The sequence below is a fragment of the Citrus clementina genome, unplaced genomic scaffold (assembly GCF_000493195.1).
Source record: "Citrus clementina cultivar Clemenules unplaced genomic scaffold, Citrus_clementina_v1.0 scaffold_6, whole genome shotgun sequence".
NCBI classification, from domain to species: domain Eukaryota; kingdom Viridiplantae; phylum Streptophyta; class Magnoliopsida; order Sapindales; family Rutaceae; genus Citrus; species Citrus x clementina.
The window spans coordinates 10,313,689-10,328,460 of NW_006262139.1; the positions used below are offsets into that span (position 1 = coordinate 10,313,689).

The 14,772-nt window shown below is 34.7% G+C and overlaps 4 protein-coding genes and 2 pseudogenes across 8 annotated transcripts; 5 read left to right on the forward strand and 1 right to left on the reverse strand.

Moving 5' to 3' along the window:
• The first annotated feature begins 318 nt into the window (after positions 1-318).
• On the forward strand, positions 319-596 carry LOC112097345 (annotated as a pseudogene).
• A 2,922-nt stretch (positions 597-3,518) lies between these two features.
• On the forward strand, positions 3,519-4,619 carry LOC18039091 (polyubiquitin 11). Its single transcript, XM_006428716.2, has 2 exons — positions 3,519-3,640; positions 3,751-4,619. The coding sequence occupies exon 2, from the start codon at positions 3,751-3,753 to the stop codon at positions 4,441-4,443; it is 693 nt and encodes a 230-aa protein (XP_006428779.1). The 5' UTR covers positions 3,519-3,640; the 3' UTR covers positions 4,444-4,619.
• Positions 4,620-4,679: 60 nt separating this feature from the next.
• Positions 4,680-7,029, forward strand: LOC18039092 (CASP-like protein 5A1). Of its 3 annotated transcripts, XM_024182781.1 has the most exons (4): positions 4,680-5,306; positions 5,833-5,935; positions 6,031-6,132; positions 6,620-7,029. In XM_024182781.1, the coding sequence occupies exons 1-4, from the start codon at positions 5,101-5,103 to the stop codon at positions 6,809-6,811; spliced, it is 603 nt and encodes a 200-aa protein (XP_024038549.1). In that variant the 5' UTR covers positions 4,680-5,100; the 3' UTR covers positions 6,812-7,029. The 3 variants fall into 3 exon arrangements, with proteins under 3 accessions (XP_024038549.1, XP_024038550.1, XP_006428780.1); XM_024182782.1 differs by lacking the exon at positions 6,031-6,132 and having other exon boundaries at positions 4,748-5,306; XM_006428717.2 differs by lacking the exon at positions 6,031-6,132 and having other exon boundaries at positions 4,906-5,306; positions 5,833-5,965.
• Positions 7,030-8,819: 1,790 nt separating this feature from the next.
• LOC18038954 lies at positions 8,820-10,572 on the forward strand (annotated as a pseudogene).
• Positions 10,573-11,008: 436 nt separating this feature from the next.
• On the forward strand, positions 11,009-11,597 carry LOC112097450. Its single transcript, XM_024182833.1, has 3 exons — positions 11,009-11,086; positions 11,217-11,282; positions 11,389-11,597. The coding sequence occupies exons 1-3, from the start codon at positions 11,015-11,017 to the stop codon at positions 11,563-11,565; spliced, it is 315 nt and encodes a 104-aa protein (XP_024038601.1). The 5' UTR covers positions 11,009-11,014; the 3' UTR covers positions 11,566-11,597.
• A 132-nt stretch (positions 11,598-11,729) lies between these two features.
• LOC18038955 lies at positions 11,730-14,375 on the reverse strand. 3 transcript variants are annotated; one of them, XR_002904983.1, is made up of 5 exons: positions 13,990-14,371; positions 13,774-13,885; positions 12,637-12,708; positions 11,905-12,287; positions 11,730-11,802 (listed from the first exon to the last, which is right to left on the reverse strand). XR_002904983.1 is itself a non-coding variant. In XM_024182832.1 (4 exons), the coding sequence occupies exons 1-4, from the start codon at positions 14,112-14,114 to the stop codon at positions 12,210-12,212; spliced, it is 363 nt and encodes a 120-aa protein (XP_024038600.1). In that variant the 5' UTR covers positions 14,115-14,375; the 3' UTR covers positions 11,763-12,209. The 3 variants fall into 3 exon arrangements, 2 of the variants coding, with proteins under 2 accessions (XP_024038600.1, XP_006428782.1); XM_024182832.1 differs by having other exon boundaries at positions 11,763-12,287; positions 13,774-13,861; positions 13,990-14,375; XM_006428719.2 differs by having other exon boundaries at positions 11,763-12,287.
• Positions 14,376-14,772: the final 397 nt, after the last annotated feature.

Sequence of the window (14,772 nt, forward strand, 5' to 3'; positions counted from 1 at the left end):
TCTATAATGTCCATTTTTTTTTCCTGACGTTGTTTCCTTGATTAGAAGGCTTTTCAGCCTAAAATTTGTTAGAAATATAAATTTATTTGGGTGTTGACGATAAATAGAGTTCGAAAATTAGAGAAAAAAAAAACCTTTAAGCTTACTTCTTCTTCATCCTCTATTGAGTATTGCAAATTAATTTATTCCACGATTACAGAAGTAGAGAGTATATAATATTTGAGGGGAGATAATAGTTTAAAAAATTAGATTTTAGGGTTTTACATAAGCTTAAGTGAACTGGCTTTTCTATTTGATAGAAAAAGAAAACAATCAATCATGGGTCACTCTAATGTTTGGAGCTCCCACTGCAAGATTTATGGGCCCGGTTCCCGTGCTTGTTGAGTTAGTTGGAACCCTCATGTGATGATCAGAAGGTATGGGCTCATGTGCTACAAACAATGCTTTCGTAGCATGCCAAGGAGATTGGTTTCATTAAGTACCATTGAATAATTAAAATGTTGTCAACATCGGAAGGGGGTACCAAGACCATACTAATGGCTATTTGTTTCATATCTGATGACTGTAGCGAATTTCTATTTGTCAAGAATTGTTAAAAGATGTTTTGTCTTAAATTGATTGAATGTTTAATAAAGCAATTGTTGGACTAAAAACATTAGTGATCATTATTATTAAGGTTTAAAGAATTCTGTTTAAAAAAAGTTAAAAAGATTAACTTGATTAGTTATTAATTAAAATTATTATGTTGGTGCACTTAAAAGTGATTTATTCTTTCAAATCATTTCATATTTGAATAAAATAAATATCAACATAAAAATAATTAGCAAAATTGTTGAGATATAATGAGAGAGTCAAATATTATTAATGCTTGTTTGGGTTAGCTTAATTAAACTCTTTTTTGGCTTTTAGAATTAAAAATGGTCTTTTGGGGCTATTTGGGTGTCAAACCAAAAGTCCTTTTTTTAATCCAAAAGGTCTTTTGGGAGAAGTAAGGATTTCTAGCTTTTCCCAAAAGATTTTTTGAAGAGTTATTTTCTCATCTATTACACTTTTCATAATTTCTAAACTAACCTTAAATTAACAAAGGAATAAAAAATATTACATCCATATCCAAACCCTTAAACCCTATTTCTTAAGTATTTTTCTTGTTTTGCCTCTTCATTGTTCAACTAAAAAAAAAAAAAACCAACAGAAGGAGCACAATTACCACACCAATCTTCTTTCAAGTGAGAATTTTTTTTTTTAATCTCATGCTTTGATTTGCATCTTATTTTTAATTTTTTAATGTGCGTGTGTGTGTGTGTGTGTGTGGAAATCTCATGCTTTGATTATACGGAATTATACAGAAATCTCATGCTTTGATTTTTTGTCCATTCGCTTATGCTTTATTTAATTATTTTTTTAAGTAAATTTATAAAGTTGACTTGGAACGAAGAATACTGTCTTGCGAATTGGTGGAATATAGAGTAGAAGTTAAGTTGATGAATTAAATTTAAAAAATTTTGTATTGTTAATTTATAAAGTTTTTGTTTATTTCACATGGATTTTTATTCATATGGGCATATAGAAGTGTTATTGTTCATAATGTAAAGTAAGGAATTGCATTTAGTTCGAATTGTTCAGAATGAAAAATATTGTTTGATCTACATATTATATGACATTCATGTGCAGTAACAAGTAATTATTTTATTTGTCATTTATTTTTAAATTTGATAAGTATTTGTTAGACTCAAATTTTAAGGATATTAATGACTTTATAATTATTAAAATGTCTTTTTTAGATGGTCATTCAAACAATTCAAAAAGAACTTCTCATTAAAAAAAAAATCTTTTGCTATAGTCATCCAAACAATAAAAATAAATTAAAATTTTTACTTATCTTTTATTTTTAAATTAAAAAAAAAAAAACAAAAGCTAACCAAACAGACTCTTTTTTAGGTTTACCTAATACTATTGTCTCTGACTATTACCATCACATTATTGACTTCTCAAGTAATTCCTTGGATATTATCCAACAAACAATTGGGTTAGCAAAAACATAGTTTGTCCTCAAGTTATACTTCAGTTTCTTTGAAGCAATACTTTAAGGTTATGTTTGGGAGTTAGGATTAAGCATGAGATTGGATTAACTTTGGGATTAAATATTTTATCCCATATTTGGCTATTTGTTTGGATTGTATTAGGGAGGACTAAATTTAAATTTAGTCCTTAAATCATGGGATTAACAATCTCAATTTATAAGTGGGTTTAGATGGGATTAGGATAAGAGAAAAAGATTTATTCATATTTCTTTCATAAATAACACTATTTTTTACTTGTAACCTAAAATTTAATTAATTAAACCTAAAAATTAATTAATTAATTAATTAATTATTTTATTCATGATTTACTTGAATTTATTTTTTATTTTGTTTTTATAGTCTAATTAAATTGGTACTTTTACTCCAATAAAATTAACTATTTAATAATTCGTTATAATAATTGATTGTATTAAATTTAATAATCACCAATGTAATATTAAAAATAATCATGAAAATTAATAATACAAGTAAATAATTGATTTTATATATACATTATTTTCTAACTTTTTGATAAAATAAAATATATCTAAAATATCTAATAAAAAATAATTAAATAATTAAATAGTTTTATTAATTTATATTTGTTTATTATAATTATGACTACCCAATAACTAATTTACTACATATTTAATGCCCTTGTTAATTACTTTTAAATTAATTTTAATTATTACTCTTAAATATTCATAAATATTTTTTGTATTTAAATATGATTTAACATTGTCCAATCCGATATTGTACCAAACATAATACAACACATAATATAATCCAGCTTAATCCAATCCAATTTAATCTAGTCCAATCCTAATAATTAGTCCAATCCAATCCAGCGTGCCAAACGTAACCTAATTGGTTAAACACTCCATTTATATTAAATTGATTAATCGATTTGAATATTTGTTGCGATTTCTCTGTCACACGTTATTAATGATTTATCTCTATTACCTTATTAACAAAACCAATAATTATTCGCTATTTAATAATAATAATAATAATAATAATGCAACCAACTGTAAATAAATTAAAACCAATCAATTTCATATGCTGACAGCTACCACCTTCCATTGAATATTTTTATATATACACAAACTAAAATATAAAAAAAACAACAATACTCTTTACCAAAATGAATTTAAATTATATTTTTTTTTAAATTTAATTTAATATTATAACTAGCCGTTTTCTTTCTTCTTCGGATATAATTAATTTTCTTAACGACCGAAATGGTTGGTGGGCTACCATGAGACGGTAGTGGAGCGGAGCAGCGCGTCGTGGGACCCGTGGATCTGTCGCCGTTTAGTACCAACTTTTAGCGTCAGCTAAATGAACGGTGATCCTTCGTTAGCGTGTTTGCATTAAGTGCGTGGAAGCGTTACCTTCTTGGAATTAGCTCGCGATATTTCCTCGTCAAGTCGGCAAACATCTCTATATAAACCGGCCCCCGGGCGTCACTTTTCCGTGCTCGTTCCCTGATTATATTAAACCAATAAAAAAAAAAAAGAAAAAGAAACCAAAAACATACTTAGTTTAGATACCGAGGCTCCCAATCTCAGCCTTCCAACGTAAGTAATTAGTAACTACATTCTTAATCATTATCCTTGTTCTGGTCTTGATTAGTGTTGTTGATTTAGTTAATTAAAATTAATTTATTTGCTTTGATTACGATTAACAGATGCAGATCTTTGTGAAAACTTTGACCGGCAAGACCATCACTCTCGAGGTGGAGAGCTCCGACACGATCGACAACGTCAAGGCTAAGATCCAGGACAAGGAAGGGATTCCACCGGACCAGCAGCGGCTGATCTTCGCCGGAAAGCAGCTCGAGGACGGGCGCACCTTGGCGGATTACAACATCCAGAAGGAGTCGACTCTCCACCTCGTCCTCCGTCTCCGCGGCGGCATGCAGATCTTCGTCAAGACTCTGACCGGGAAGACGATCACCCTGGAGGTGGAGAGCTCCGACACGATCGACAACGTGAAGGCGAAGATCCAGGACAAGGAAGGGATCCCCCCGGACCAGCAGAGGCTCATCTTCGCCGGCAAGCAGCTGGAGGACGGCCGCACCCTGGCCGATTATAACATCCAGAAGGAATCCACGCTCCACCTTGTGTTGCGCCTGAGGGGAGGAATGCAGATCTTCGTCAAGACGTTGACCGGGAAGACGATTACCCTGGAGGTGGAGAGCTCCGACACGATCGACAACGTGAAGGCCAAGATCCAGGACAAAGAGGGGATTCCTCCGGACCAGCAGAGGCTCATCTTCGCCGGCAAGCAGCTCGAGGATGGCCGGACTCTCGCCGATTACAACATTCAAAAGGAGTCCACTCTCCACCTTGTCCTCCGTCTCCGTGGTGGTGACTTCTAAAAAAATATATGTGGATGTGTCCGCGTTTGATTGGATGGCGCTAATAATAATTAATTAGGTTGGATTGGGCGCTTTGCTTTAATTATTTTGTAATTACAATTGTGTAATGGCCAGCCGCTTGGGCCTAATTTCCTCTTTCTATCAGCAATAATAATATAAGCAGTAGTTTTTAAATATATATATTCTCAAATTTTCTCATATTCATTGATTTTTTTACAATTTACGCAGCAATATGAATCCTGGAATAATTAACAAACTAAAAACTGTGTTCAATTTTAAATTACAGACCAAAAAAAAAAAATGCCACGGTTTGATTCTTTAATAATTCTTTAAAAAACCACGTGACGCGATTAAGCACACCCGTTGTTAAAATAATTAAATCGTGAAGCCGTCTCAGAAAGCGACAAAGAAGAACTTGATGATTGATATAAACCGTTGATCGAACTGGGGTCCAGTTGCTTTTGAACGGTCCCAGATGCGACAAACTGATCTTAGTGCGCTCTCAAGTCTCATCAGTGAGCATTAACATTTTGTGGAAAGCAGAACCGAAAATGGGTCGCTTTCTCCTTTCACTATATTCCCTTTAAGTGTGGTAAGTAGGGTTTTTGATGGTCGACTTTTGGTCAAATTAATCGGGGGGGCTTATAACCGAAAGCGATGTTCGCGAGCCGGCCAGCGGTGCACCCAGTGGAGGCGCCACCGTTGACTGAGGCGGCGGGACTTAGAGTTAGAATGAAGGATGTGCAAGGCATGCCTGGGACACCTGGCGGCCTTGTTCTTCGTCTTCTTCAGTTTGTTTTCGCAGCCATAGCAGTCTCTGTCATGGCCTCCACCAGTGATTTTCACGAAGCCACCGCTTTTTGGTAACCATATTAGCTTCTGGGTTCTTCTATCTTTTACGGAAAGCCATTTTATTTTATTTTTTATTTTTTGGGTTTAAAGTAATTTTAGAAAAAGGGGTTTCTTTTACCAGAATCAGATTAGGTGAAAATTTCTATTTAAGTGAAAATTAAAGGGTTTTGGAAACAATTGGGAAGTGACAGAGAAATTCAATTTGATTATTACATTTAGTGCACTTTTCAGTAGACGGCTGAATTACGCTAACAGCAAGAAAAGATCAGCAGCTGAGATTGAATAAGGAGATTGCCTAAATTTTATAGCTTCTTCTCTAATATAGTTTCACTATTGTGGCAAAAGCACCTCAGCATTGAAGTTGAGCTTATCTTACAAATACACATCTTATTTTTTTAAATGTTCTGTTGCCTAAAATGCTTGGCCTGTAAAGTTAGTTTGAATATAAGCCAGTTATTTCTTGCATTAAAATTTATCCTCTCTATTTGAAGCCATAGCATGAATATGACAATGTTTTTATTCATTTCTCTGTTTCAGCTACCTAGTTCTTGCTCTAGGCTTGCAAAGTTTGTGGAGTCTATCCCTGTTAGTGCTTGATATATATGCTATCCTGGTGAGAAGAAGTCTGCGGAATGATAAGGTTATCCGTTTATTTACCGTTGGTGATGGGGTAAGATAACTACTATTATCATGCCTGGCAAATGTAAAGATGAATATTTTGTGGAATATCTGTAGATCAGTTGCCATTGGTCACCGGTATTCCAGGAATCTGGCCGCCTTTATCTCTCATTTTGTCATTTCATGGATCAGTATTGTCAGCTTTCCTCAAAGCTAATAGTATGTGATAGACATGAGCTTCTGGTTTTGTATCTGCAGCTTGTTGATGCTAGTTATCTGCTATAAAGTCTTTTTTTTTTTTTATAATTCCTGGCAAATGTTTGTTTACTTGAATTCAAAATTGACATAGCCTTCATTGGTTGCACAAGTGTTTTGGCATATATTACAATCTCAATGGTTTACTGTTAAATTGGTTTTAACGTTCCTTTCGTGATAGTTTTCTGAGTGGGTGGGGAGTTAGAATTCATTTTGTAGTTAATCATGAATCAGTCTTTCCTTGGACATAATTCCTTCTGAGAGAGGAAATTTAATTAGATATGATTGTTTCGGCTAATTAGATGTTGATTTTGCATAATTACGTTTACATCCTACTTAGAAAAAGACTACATATTGCTAAGAGTTAACTATTTAGATTAATAACAAACACTTCTACATTTATCTCATCTATTAGACCCAAGCATTAACAATGGGTAATGTCTCGGTGCAGATCACATCCACCCTTACGTATGCAGCCGCCTGCTCATCTGCAGGAATCACAGTTCTTATCAGCAATGATCTTAACCGATGTGGAATTAACCACTGTACAAGGTTTGAGACTGCTACGGCAATGGCTTTTATCAGTTGGTTTGCTACTTCACCATCCTTTCTCCTGAATTTCTGGTCATTGGCTTCCCACTAAGAATTGGGTAGACAAGAGTCCATAATCAGCAAAGAACCACTAAGAATTGGGTAGACAAGAGTTCATAATCAGCAAAGAACCATACTTTCGATGCACAGATTTTCCTATGTAACTCCAGCTATGGAATTGATTAAGTTGTACCTACTGTGTACATATATAAAGTGTGCTGGATATTTTTCAATGAACGAACATATGAAACGTGGAATGACTTTACATTATCCTTTTAGCCCTTGTTAATGTTCTCCGTGTGAAGTTGCATTGCCTGATTAGTTTCACATTGAAATGTTTTAATTCTCAGATCTTAGTAGTTTCAGAAAGTGTTTTTTTTTTTTTTTTTCATGTTTCTTTAGGAATCTGTTTTCAGGAGATACCATTAGTCATTTTACCCTTCTACCTGACTCCTTGAAGCAGCTACTCTGGTACATATGGTTGATGGAATTTTGTTATTTACATGCATCTTGATTTGCTGTCACTGCCTGACTGCTGTGTGCAACACTCTTGGCCCGGAAAGTCTTGAATTGATTTTTACATAAATATAGGATTCATTCTAATCTTTGCCAGTCTAAGTAGCGCCCTCGAGCCTCCATGGGGCTCGTTCTTTCCATAAAAATTTGTATAGGGATAGATATCTCCCCAAATACTTGTGGGAGTATAGTTCCAAGATGTATGCTCAGTAGTCTTTGGGCTGTACTTCAAGTGTATGTATATAGAATCATATATCTGGCCATATGTTGAAATCTTACACGGGGATTATGATTTTCTGGGGATTTTTGTTGATCTTTTATCTGAAGATACGTGTGGTCATGAATCTACTCTGCATATTTTTCTGCAACAAGCAAAGCTGATTATTCTGTTAGAAGAGCAGCAATTCAATTCCAAGGTTCTGGGACTTGATGTTTTGCATTACGTTGATGCTGATTCTTCATTGAATGCAGGTTTTATATTTTTCATTAGTTTGTGGCTTAAGTTTTGTACATCAATCATCATTTGCCTTTGTATAGTTGTTGGACTGCAATCAGAAAAGGTGTTGCTAACAAATCCTAGCTACTATGCAATTAATTATTCAATGTTTATCACACTTGTCAGTAGTAATCCTTTTCTCATCTTTCTCAGCAAGTTATTTGGACTTTATGGCCATTTTATTTCTTGTTTGATACGACCTTCAAAATATTCATGAATCAGCAAGTTTATAACTATAGTGTCAAGTTCATGGTACCGCTATCCCAGGTACTTTCTCATTTCTGCAATGCATGATCATACCCCGAGATTATGTTATCATTTAGCCATAACAAATTTGCTCTGATTCTGCTTATAACAAGCTTCTTGTTTTTATAAACTTAATTATGAGCATGATGGAATGGAAGGATATCGAGCACTTGATCAGTTATCAATTGGGAATAATCAATCTCTTGAGGCTATTTCAGCATCTAAGTGTTTTTTCTGATGAGAATGAGAGAGAGAGAGAGAGAGCAAGCATCTATAGATTCTGTCATTAATTAAGAATTCAGAAGGAGAGAGAGAATAACTAAAAGAGGTTTGAATTAATCTTACTACTATTTGCTAAAAAAAGTAATGAGAATCACTTATTTATAATAAGAAGTTAAAAATAAACTGGCAGGTCTCAACATCAGACTTTATCTTAACTCTGATAGTGATATTGTCTCATTTATCAACACTCTTACAACATAAATTTCAAAAATTTATAAATAAAAATATTTAATCTAAACTATTAAATCAATTAAAAATTAAGCTTTCACTTATAAATAAATTAAATTATAAAATATTATAATCTTTACTTGCAGAAAACGAACCAGGGTATCACAATTTTAATTAATTAGACTGAAATAAATTGAAAGTTGAAGTTTAACCATTTAAGATTAGAAGAATTCAAAATTTCCGTTTATGATTAACCTATCCTATTTATTTCTCAGTTATTAAGAAAACCCACTTCAATCTAGAAAAGAAGTATTTTTATTATATATATATATATATATTAGTAATTTTTTTGTCCGAAATTTTAAAGTGCGGATATCCTTTAAAACAACTTATTGAAAAACAAGAGGGCTTCTGCATACCCAAAAGAAGCACCTGGTTCAAGCTTTTGGACATGGTTAAGAAAAATCCTGAGCCATCCTTGCTTGTTGTCTATTATGCCAAGCTAAAAGAGATATTCTGGTTATCGTCAAGTCATCTTTGTCATGCTTATACATGGTTCAAGCTAGCTTTTTACACTACTCCAGAAGACATACAGTAAGAATTTAAGCCTCAAGGATTTGCAGCTAATAGCATCATCTGTTCTTTTGGATGCACTTCTGGTGGTCCGTTATGACCGCTGTCGCAATGCTTGTGCTAATCTTACAGGATTTGATAACAAATGAGCGCTTTCAAGATCATCCCTTCTCTCCGAATTGGCCTCCATAGGTGTAATGAGCTGTGCAACTCAGGAAGTGAAACAACTTTACAATCTTTTAGAGCATGAGTTTCTTCCTTTGGATCTTGCCTCAAAGGCGCAGCCTCTATTGGCCAAAATCTCATAGTTAGGTTAACTTTCCTGTTATGTTCCTGCCCTTGAAAAGGTTGTTACCCTGAGGTTGTTTCAACAGGTATCTCTAGTGTATCAGGTGATCAAAATCGAGAGTTTTGTCTCAGGTGATCCCCTTTTTCGATTTCTCTGTCGTTGAGAAGATTTCTGTTGAAGCTGTAGAATACAATTTCATAGCCAAAAAAATTGACCATAGGAGAGGTGTTGTAGTATTTGGTAATAATTTGGGCGATGGTCTGATTAGGGATCATCTGAGTCTTTAAATGAAATCAGGGCCACAATAATGTATCCTCGTTCTGCATCAAAGGTACGTGAAATGTTGTCTGCAGGTTTAGGTGAGGTTGTGGATAAGGAACATGAGAGACTTGTTGCTCGGAAATCAATCATTGAGAAATTGAAGCTGGAAGAGCACAAACGCCAACTTATTGAAATGGAATGGGAGGAGGAGTCTAGGAGGATGTTAAGGCAACAGAAGAAGACAGCGGAAGAGGCTGAGCAGAAAAGGCTTGCAGCTGAATTTGAGCTAAGGAAAAATCAAAGAATCCTCCTCATACAACTTGAAGGAGCACAAGCACTGCTTGATGAGGAAGCTGAGAAGTGTAGCAGTAGTAAAAAGAAGGAAGCCAAAAAGCCAATAATGGATCAGCAGCTGAGGGAGAGGCAAGAGATGGATAAAAAGTTACGAAAACTGGTTAAAACATTGGATTATTTGGAAAGAGCAAAAAGAGAGGAGGCCATCCCCTTGATCGAAGCTGCTTTCCAACAACGGTTGGAGGAGGAGAGGGTGCTTCATGAAATCGAACAACAGCAAGAGGTTGAGTTGAGCAGACAACGCCATGATGAAGACCTTAAGGAAAGCATAGGCTTTCAAGGTTGTTGGAGAAAAAGAACATATTCCAAGAAAGAGTGCTGATGAACCGTTGGATGCACGAAGAGGCTGAGAGACAAAGAAAGGAAGAACCGGAACACAAGGCAAAAATGGATTAGCTTGCTGAATAACAGAGGCAAAGAGCGTTAGAGCTCGAAGCAAAACAACAGCACAGAAGACAAACTCACTTGGGGAGGCTGGATCAGAGCCTGGAGCTGCTGCTCCTTCTCGGAATTAATTATTCATAATTTTCAAATTTTTCTTTGTATGGCAAAAAACCTGAGGATTTTTCTTTTTGCAGTCTCAAGCAGTTAACTCTTAACAAACCCCATTAGCAGCCAGAAAGGAGAAACTCTCTTACTTATTTTCTGTATAATGTATGGAAAGCTGTTTTGTTATTTTCTTTCTCATGATTTGTGGGGGGATTGGTAATGTTGTTAGTTACACTGTTGATTATATTTTAAGTGTCAAATCTCTTGTTATGGCAAGAATTTTATTATCTTGTTATTGGCTCTGTTACTTCTTTCTAGGCGTAGAAGTGGTTACATATGTTTCATTAAGTTTCTCTTCACAAGAATTGCGTTTACATGTTTAAAGGAGAAAGGCAATGGCGGCAAGCTAACTGTTTATTCTCTTCTACTTTTTATTACCTCTGTAACAGAGGTCGGTGGTAACGGCCATATTACATTTCTTTAAGCAACCTCTTTTCATGTTAATTACATGCTCTTAAACACTTATATATACTAAGGCTGCAGGAAGCTTTCACATAATCAACAACATTGTCATACAAAATATGTCCAACGAACAAGACGATGAAAGAAGGCTGTATCAATGTGTGAGGAAGTACAAAATAATTGTGAAGCAGGTATTTGTGTAACAAGGATACTTACAATATAAGCAACCATTACATTCTATAATATTGTAGCTTATTTATTTGCAATGCTTAGCTCTATGTAATTGGAAAGTGACTGAAACTTTTTCGGCTCGACCCACAGTTTGATGAGCTGATTGAGATGATGAGTGCCAGGACAAAACCACCAAAACGAAGAAGAGTAGCCTCTGTAAGTTTCTTTTTAAGCTATAATTGCAGCTTGTTTATGCATTTCAACATTACCATATTTGGCATACTTTTGTGTGTTAATAGTTTGGTTTCTTGGTTTTTTATAGAGATGTGGAGGAAGCAGCAGCAATGCTGCTACTACTACTGCCCCTGCGTCCTCAAGTCAGCCAGACCAAAATGAGGTATTTGTGCAGACGATATCGAGGTTTCTCCAGGATCTGAGAACTGAGTCCGACTCTACAACAGATCCTCATGGTTTGTCGAGCACAAGAAATCAAAAATAGCTAACTATGATTTTAAGATTGGAAAGAAAGGCTCCGGAACCAGAAATATGTAATTTCATCAGCATCTGACTATTGTATCTGATCATCCAATATTTATGAATGGAAGATGGAGGTACAACCCCAAAGTTGGGGAGACTATCTACCGTCTAACAGGACTATTCGATTTCTGATTTTGCCTTTGTGTGCACAAAAGAATCTCAAGATAAAATATTGCACTATGACTTATTGCAGCTCTATCTGTTCAAAAAAGAAAAAAAATGCACTAAGAGCAAGAGGTTCTCCAAATTTAAAAAAAAAATTACATTATTGAGCATCAAGCAGCTGAAATATCTAACCAACCTTTTCCATTATATACCAGAAACCCACAAGAAATGGAAACAGCATGCTGTTGTTACATGGATCCCCTTTAGCTGAAAAAAAAAAAAAATACTATGCCCAGACCACAGTGTACATGGATGAGAAGAATGATGGTATACTGAAAAAAAATGGCCTTTTGTAGTTGAATAACTTCTTCCTGGAAGTTGCGAACTCATTGGGCAAAACTTATGACTACAACTTCTATCAGGCAACCACTGACTAGTTGCTACGTCATGATACATAATTCTGGTGAAATCTATTCAACCTTTCAGAAACCAGTTTATCTATCATGAGCTGCACTTCATCTTCTGAGCCTCAAGCTGCTGATTTAAGACTTTTATCCTTTCAAGCAAGGCTTTATTTTCCTAGAAATAATAAAAACTTGTTAAAAAATATCAAAATCAAATGAAGAAAAGGAAAGAAAATTGAGGTGACTATACTCGAACATAATAAATGCTTTTGATGAAATCTTTAGGCCTTGTTAAGAAAAGCCAGAGTGAAGTTCATTTCAACTGGAGCAAAGTATTTAATACACTGATCAAGTTATTTCATGCAAAACTGACTAAATCTTGGTGCTCCCTAAGTGGCAGAACGAGAAAATATTTGAGGGATAAGAAATTAAATACTAAACAAATTTCAAAGGTTTTGCCTATAGGGGAAGAAACAGTAGTAGCCGACATTGAGAAATGAGAGATTGTGGCATTAAAGTGTCACCTTTTGAAGCATTACAATTTTTTGGTTGATGTTAGCAGGATCCTTGATCTGCTTCTCAAAAGATTCCTTAACCTGTTAAATGTAACAAATATTATTCAGTCCCAATGTGTACAATACAAACTCAATATTTCGGCTCCTAAATACAAAAATGAGTAGTTTTCTGCAGGCATATTGTTACCTAAAACACAAACTCAAAATATAGTATAATATTGAACAAAATTGAATAGTTGTTCACAACTGCAATTGCTTAAACCCAGGGATAATGGTAATCCGATAATATTTCACTAATAACATCTTTAAAATTCAATGCCTGCTTTGTACTTTATGTCTTAGTCCTTTTACCAGTCGTCATACTGGAAATGTCCAATGAAAAATTAAAGAATTAATTTTACCGAACACTTTGCACAACATGATAACTCAGACGCAACTCAATGAGTAGGGTTGGCAATGGGACGGGATGGGATGGGATTTACCAATCCCAGTCCCATCCCGTATATGCAAATGGGATGAAAAAACATCCCAATCCCGTCCCTATATTTTTTTTGGGACAAAAATATGTCTCAATCACGTCCCAAAAGAGATGAGATCCTGCGGGATCCCATCCCAATTAGAAAATTTTCCATTCTTAATCGGTAATGAGACGGGATGGGACGGAATTTGTCAATCCCACTCCCGTCCCGCATATGTAATTGGGATAAAAAAATATCCCAATCCCGTCCCTAAATTTTTTTATGGGACAAAAATATATCTCAATCCCGTCCCAAATGGTATGGGATCCCGCAGGATCCCATTCCATCGGGAAAAATTGCCATCCCTATCAATGAGTATTGGTGCTAATGGAAGAATAGATGACTTGCCGGACTAAATTCATCTGTTCAGACCAATATAAACTGACTATAAACATTAGAAAGATACCCATTAACAAAATTAATCTAATCCGGCAAATCCAACTGTTATGCGAAGTAAACCTAACTAAACGTGACAGGGAAAGGCAAAATACAGCATGAAAATTTCCCACCACAGATCTTATTTCTAACTAACTGACAATCAATGCATTCTTTAAAACACCTAGAAATCATTATAATCCCAATTAATCACACAGAAACATTGCCATGACCTGAACAACTGAATTCATACCCTGTTTAGTTCTTGAGTACACTTGGTTACCCTCTCCACTTGTTTATCATATTTGAGTCTCCATTCTGCAGACTCATCCATTGCCTCCCTATTTGCAAGATCAAACTGTCTCCTACAATATTACAATTCCACAAGAAAACCCATTTCTTACAATTACAAGAAAAGGGCAAAATCAGTAAAGAAAGAAAACTTGTAAAACAAAAAATAAAAGAAAACCTGAGCAACTCAGTGTCAGCAGAAGAAACAGTATAATCGATAGTCCAGAGCCTCAAGTAAACGGCGGTACCCATTAACATAACTATCACCAAACCCACTAACACGCGCGCCCTCCTCCCCCTCATGTCTTAATTTTCTTGTTTGGTGTCTCTCTTTCTTACTCGCTCTCTGTTATTCGCTTTGCCTAACAAAGACAAGACGACGCCCCAGGTAAGACGTTCGTCTCATGATAAGCAGACTTGTTAACCGGCGTCATTCGGGTGAATCGGGTGCTCTTGATGTTTGCTTGCCATCCCCTTCTTTACGTTTCCTAAATCACATCGTTTCGTTTGTTACGATGAGCTTTGAATTGTTCCCCTTTCCAAACCATAATGACATAAATATATTTAGTTTTCTTTTAATTGATTACAAGTTGAATATTAAGAAAATAAAAAATTTTGATGGATTTTTTTATTAAGAATTAGAAGGAAATATTAAATAAATTAAAAGAATTAAAATTTTATTGAAAGCAATTGTCTACCCGTAGAGATGGCTAGGGTGGGTTAAGGATGCGTTTGAAATTGAGTTTGGGCAGCTGTAGTTTAAAAGTTACAGTAATAAAGTATTTAGTAAATATTATTTGTCTGTGAATTGGAAGTTATGTTGATATAATTTTTCACTTATATAATAAAAAATTTATTATATCTTTAATAATTTTATCAAAATTATTATTTAAAATTTATATTTACTATATATTATTAATTTTTATTTCATAGTTACAGTTTTTTTTCCCACAACAACTAT

Excerpts from the sequence above, each read along its gene's own strand:
- LOC18039092 (XM_024182781.1), top strand. The coding sequence starts at position 5,101 with ATGTTCGCGAGCCGGCCAGCGGTGCACCCAGTGGAGGCGCCACCGTTG. Across the intron at positions 5,307-5,832 it reads CACGAAGCCACCGCTTTTTG|CTACCTAGTTCTTGCTCTAG; the intron begins GTAACCATATTA and ends TCTCTGTTTCAG. Across the intron at positions 6,133-6,619 it reads AGCTTTCCTCAAAGCTAATA|ATCACATCCACCCTTACGTA; the intron begins GTATGTGATAGA and ends GTCTCGGTGCAG.
- LOC18038955 (XM_006428719.2), bottom strand. The coding sequence starts at position 14,114 with ATGAGGGGGAGGAGGGCGCGCGTGTTAGTGGGTTTGGTGATAGTTATG. Across the intron at positions 13,886-13,989 it reads GCTGACACTGAGTTGCTCAG|GAGACAGTTTGATCTTGCAA; the intron begins GTTTTCTTTTAT and ends GTAATATTGTAG. Across the intron at positions 12,288-12,636 it reads AAATTGTAATGCTTCAAAAG|GAAAATAAAGCCTTGCTTGA; the intron begins GTGACACTTTAA and ends TATTATTTCTAG.
- LOC112097450 (XM_024182833.1), top strand. The coding sequence starts at position 11,015 with ATGTCCAACGAACAAGACGATGAAAGAAGGCTGTATCAATGTGTGAGG. Across the intron at positions 11,087-11,216 it reads ACAAAATAATTGTGAAGCAG|TTTGATGAGCTGATTGAGAT; the intron begins GTATTTGTGTAA and ends CTCGACCCACAG. Across the intron at positions 11,283-11,388 it reads AACGAAGAAGAGTAGCCTCT|AGATGTGGAGGAAGCAGCAG; the intron begins GTAAGTTTCTTT and ends GGTTTTTTATAG.
- LOC18039091 (XM_006428716.2), top strand. The coding sequence starts at position 3,751 with ATGCAGATCTTTGTGAAAACTTTGACCGGCAAGACCATCACTCTCGAG.